The 5010-nt window shown below is 37.9% G+C and overlaps 1 protein-coding gene across 1 annotated transcript; it reads left to right on the forward strand.

Annotated features, from left to right (window-relative positions):
• Window positions 1-1369: 1369 nt before the first annotated feature.
• LOTGIDRAFT_147396 (hypothetical protein) lies at window positions 1370-4008 on the forward strand (the record flags this gene model as incomplete). Its single annotated transcript, XM_009055185.1, has 5 exons — window positions 1370-1450; window positions 2081-2232; window positions 2655-2768; window positions 3270-3335; window positions 3888-4008. Coding segments are annotated over 5 exons (534 nt in total), but the record flags the coding sequence as incomplete, so codon positions are not given.
• Window positions 4009-5010: the final 1002 nt, after the last annotated feature.

Raw genomic sequence — 5010 nt, forward strand, 5'->3', positions numbered from 1 at the left:
GGATAAAAATTGACACATTTGCATAAATTACCAGTTTTACTAAAAAAAAAATGGATTTGAGTGACACGTATAATGCTGCCAATACTCAAACCGGTAAGGTTTAGACTTTCGGTTATATTTTATGACAATTGTGGACAGAAACAGTTGAAAATATGGCGTGGAATCCAGATACCAGTGTCTGTGTTTTGCCAACTTTTTGTTATTTTATTCCATACAATAGGGACAGTTGATTTGAGTCTTGAATATATGTAAATAGTCTTCAGAAGTACTAAAAAATGTACGAAAATCACACAATTCCTTTAAAAATATCTCAAACTAGGAATTTCTTTTCCTATTTCTATAGATGTCTTTTCTATGTCAACTGAATCAACCGCCCCAAAATGTCGAACCTCTCCCTTTCATGCAATATACATTATATAGTATTTTGTGGCTGTATTTTCAGTGAGTGACAAAGCTGAATTGATAACAGATGCAGATGCTGGTAAAAGTCAAGCTGAGCAGCTGCCACTTCAAGCTGCTAAACTCCAATTAGGCAGAAAGTAAGTAGGCCTCACTTTGCTCATACTCCTAAACCCCATTTCCAAAAGTAGCTGTCCTGAGGGGGATTGTGTATCGGAAACACTTGTTGGTGACAAATGTTTCAATCTGTTTGTGATATCCCACTTTGGCTTTGAACTTTTCAGCCGAGTAAATAGTGCCTGTGGGTTCAATTCTCGATTCCGTCTGATAGTCCGATGACCTTGAATAAGTCATCTTCATTCATTATTCCAGTTAACCCAGCTGTAAATGGGTACAGATAATCTGGGAAAGATCAATACCAAGAGGTTTGGTCAAGGACCAGCTGGTAGAAAGGATCCTCATTATTCCAGTCAACCCAGCTGTAAATGGGTACAGATAATCTGGGAAAGATCAATACCAAGAGGTTTGGTCAAGGACCAGCTGGTAGAAAGGGTCCTCATTATTCCAGTCAACCCAGCTGTAAATGGGTACAGATAATCTGGGAAAGATCAATACCAAGAGGTTTGGTCAAGGACCAGCTGGTAGAAAAGACCCTCATTATTCCAGTCAACCCAGCTGTAAATGGGTACAGATAATCTAGGAAAGATCAATGCCAAGAGGTTTGGTCAAGGACCAGCTGGTAGAAAGGATCCTCATTATTCCAGTCAACCCAGCTGTAAATGGGTACAGATAATCTTGGAAAGATCAATACCAAGAGGTTTAGTCAAGGACCAGCTGGTAGAAAGGATCCTTGTGAACCTAAGTTATTATCCTTGTAAAATGTAGTTTTTTAAATCTCTTTTCTGAGAAGTGACACAGATGGCTTATCAATATTTTTTTCAGGCCCATTGATCATTCTCTGAGTTTTCGTATCATTGTGGTATCAGGGTTGGTGTTTGCTGTTGCCATTACTGTAGCTTTGATATTGTCCATCTACTTAGGACCTCCGCAGGTACGTGTCATTTTATAAGCCCACTTAAAAATGAGGTCCTCCATGCAGATAAGAGGGGCTGACATTGCAAAAGCATCTAGTTGTTTGGATGGGACAATAAACTAGGGTCTGTATGCTAGTTAGATAAAGATCCCTTGACAGTCGGAAATCAAAAAGAGTAGGCTAATGCCCCTGTCCTATCCTGTTCACCCTGGCTCCCCCCTCTCAGGGATGCATGTCGAAGGGGCTAACTCAGGAAAAGCATGTAGACTTGGACCTTTATGCTGTACATTCAAAAGTTGGAATTCCAACTAAAAATGCTAACACCACTGTCTCATAAAAATTTACCTCATTGTTCACTTCATGGTGGATCATTGTTAGTTCAATCAAGAGAATGGGGATATAAAACCCTAATTCATTTCCGAATTCCAAAAATGGTTTTTTTGCCTTTCGATGTTGAATACAATAAACTAAGGCTCAATCAGTGACACAGGAAAATTTTCAAATCAGTTGTCCTGATGAGGGTTTGATACCTCAAACAATGTTGACATGTTCCCTAAAGCCATATCGAAACCCCTCATGGATTTATCAAAGGGGCATGAGCCTGAAAATATATCAGCCTTTGATACATCACTTGCCATTCTGTTACAGATTGGAGATACAGGGGCAGTAGCCACTGACGTTGAGCAATGTTCTGATTTAGGGCTACAGATATTAAAAGATGGCGGAAATGCAGTAGATGCAGCTGTCACGGCAACGCTATGTCTTGGCGTTATTAATCCGCAGAGCTCTGGTCTTGGAGGGTAAGATTCAGTTTTATTAAATTACACCAACCTTTCGCTTCGTTTGAGATTGAATTTTTTAGCTTAGCCAATCAGTAATAGTGTTCACAGCTCACTGTCGAAATTTGAGGCTTCAAATCCATGTGTGTCCAGAATTATCTGCGTTTGAAAGTTAAAAAGACGAGTCGTCTTTTCTTGAGACTCCGTGATATATAGAAAAGACATCTATAGAAATAGTGAGTAAAATTCCTAGTTTGAGATATTTTTAAAGGAATTATGTGATTTTTGTACATTTCTAGTAATTCTGAAGACTATTTACATATATTCAAGACTCAAATCAACCTCCCTAAAAGGGCACACTTGCAGCATATTTTCAAATCAGTTGTCCTGATAAGGATTTGATATCTGAAACACTGTTGACATGTACCCTATTTTAATTTCAGAGGAGGTTTCATGTTGGTCCATGATCATAAAGTGGACAAGTCATGGGTGTATGATTTTCGAGAGGTAGCACCTGCATTACTGACCGCTGATATGTTTGGTTCCGATGAAAACTTGTTCTATAACGTAAGTATTAACTTGGTCTACCTGTAATTTGAATTAGGGCTGTGTAAAAGAATCGAAATAATCTACTATCGTCACTAGGAATTTATAATTTCGATTATCGATTATCAAATTTCATAGTGAATTATATGTCAAAGTTACATTTTCTCCACTGTACCCGTTAACAAGTAGTAATCTCTTCTACATAGTTTCTCTTCAACACATAACATACCCACAATAAACTATAATAACTGATCAAAACAAGAATATACTTCTATAACACAAAAATAACCCATGAAATTAAGAATTTTGTCAAGTTTTTAATTTAGTATTTACAGGTTTTCTTAATTAAATTATTTTGATTATTAATTGATTATTGATCGTTAGTCTGCCCTAGACCTAATTCCTAGGAAAGATCCTACTGTCTGAGTAGGGTTGCCAAGAAGTTTAGAACCATCTGGTAGAAAGAATCCTCGTGGACCTAAGTTGAAAGTCTTTGATTTTATTTTGTAGAGTGGTCTATCAGTAGGGGTACCTGGTGAACTGAAAGGATTGTCTGCTGCTCATACAGCACATGGAAAGTAGGTATTTTCAGAGAGTTCACAATTAGTTTTGAGAGTCCACAGTTGGTTTTGGAATTTCACAATTAGTGTTGAGAGTCCACAATAGTTTTTGAGAGCCCACAATTAGTGTTGAGAGTCCACAATTAGTTTTGAGAGTCCACAAGTAGATTTTGTAGTCCAAACTTAATATTGAGAGTCCACATTAGTTTTGAGAGTCAACAATGGTTGTGGGAGTCATCAATTAGTTTTGGGAGTGCACAATTGATTTTGAGAGTCCACAATGAGTGTTGAGAGTCCACAATTAATTCTGAGAGTCCACAATTAGAAATTAATAGACTATTTAGAACTATTAGTAAAGAAATCAACTTGTGAGATAATTCTCTCATTGGACACAAATCTGTAGGTTTTTTAATTGTATTATGACATCATTTTAGGGTATTACGTTGTCATATTTGCTTGTTATCATTACAAAAATTCCAGTCTCTTTCAAATTTAATTTTAAATTTGAACTGTGGTAAAGTGGTAAGAATTTGGACACATGTTAACCCGGTCTCGTGCTATCTTCTCCAGATTAAAGTGGTACAACGTGGTAAAACCGGTGGCAGATTTAGCAAGGAATGGTTTTAATGTCACAAAAGCTCTAGGTAATTATAGCAAAAAGGATCTCCCAAAGGGTTATGAGTCAGTTTGAATTTAACCCTTGATACAGCAGCTCAACTTTTACTTTTTGTATATTTTTAATAGCTCCCAGTCAAAATATTTTCCTCATTGCACACTGCATGGTTTTCCCTGTCTCCATTGGCTCATCCTCAATTCTGGAGGCTGTGGTGGTTCAGTGAGTTAGACGCTTGCTCGCTAACCTGAAAGTCCGGGGTTCAATCCCAACATAGGTCGAGATAATACTTCTGGATTTTTCAACCCGTGTATCCCCGTCAGTGATGCAGGTAAGAGCGGCTGACATGGAAATAGGGTCTAGTCGTTCGGATGGGACAATAAACCGAGGCCCTGTGTGTACAGGCTGTGCACATTAAAGATCCCTCGACAGTTGGAAATGAAAGAAGAGCAGGCTAATGCCGCTGTCCTGACAAAATTACCCTCATTGCACCCTACATGGCATAGCCCGTCTTCATTAACCAACATGGTGTAGAAAAGTAGGACGTAAAACTCCCTTCATTTCATTTCTATTTTTAGCTCATACTTTGGATACCAGAGTTAAAGTAACAGATATGTCCCCCAAGATGAAAAGCATTTTCAGTTTAGATGGTCGAGCTGTTCAGGAAGGTGATTTTATAAATCGTGTAGACCTGGCTGATGTTTTGGATGAGATTGCTAATGATGCTGATGCCCTTTATTACGGCGCTCTTGCTGATGATTTTGTCAAAGCGGTAAGTATTGTAATAGAGGCTGACCATGCTTCCTCTTTTCGAAACACCTGATGGTACTTCTCTTTTGAGGAGTCCACTACTATACAACTTTTACTCACGATTTTGTCATTGCAAAGAGGTTTTCTAAATTTTTTATGTGTATCAGGGACACTGATAGCATCAATTTACACCATTCCAATTTTCAATCAGACGTCTGTGGTTCCTGCAATTCCATTAAAACTAAGTGTTTGATGACGTCACTAATCTCGAAGGGTCTTATATGATAAAGTATATTTTGTGATTAGTGACGTCATCAAACATTTAGTTTT

The sequence above is a fragment of the Lottia gigantea genome, assembly GCF_000327385.1.
Source record: "Lottia gigantea unplaced genomic scaffold LOTGIsca_2365, whole genome shotgun sequence".
NCBI classification, from domain to species: domain Eukaryota; kingdom Metazoa; phylum Mollusca; class Gastropoda; family Lottiidae; genus Lottia; species Lottia gigantea.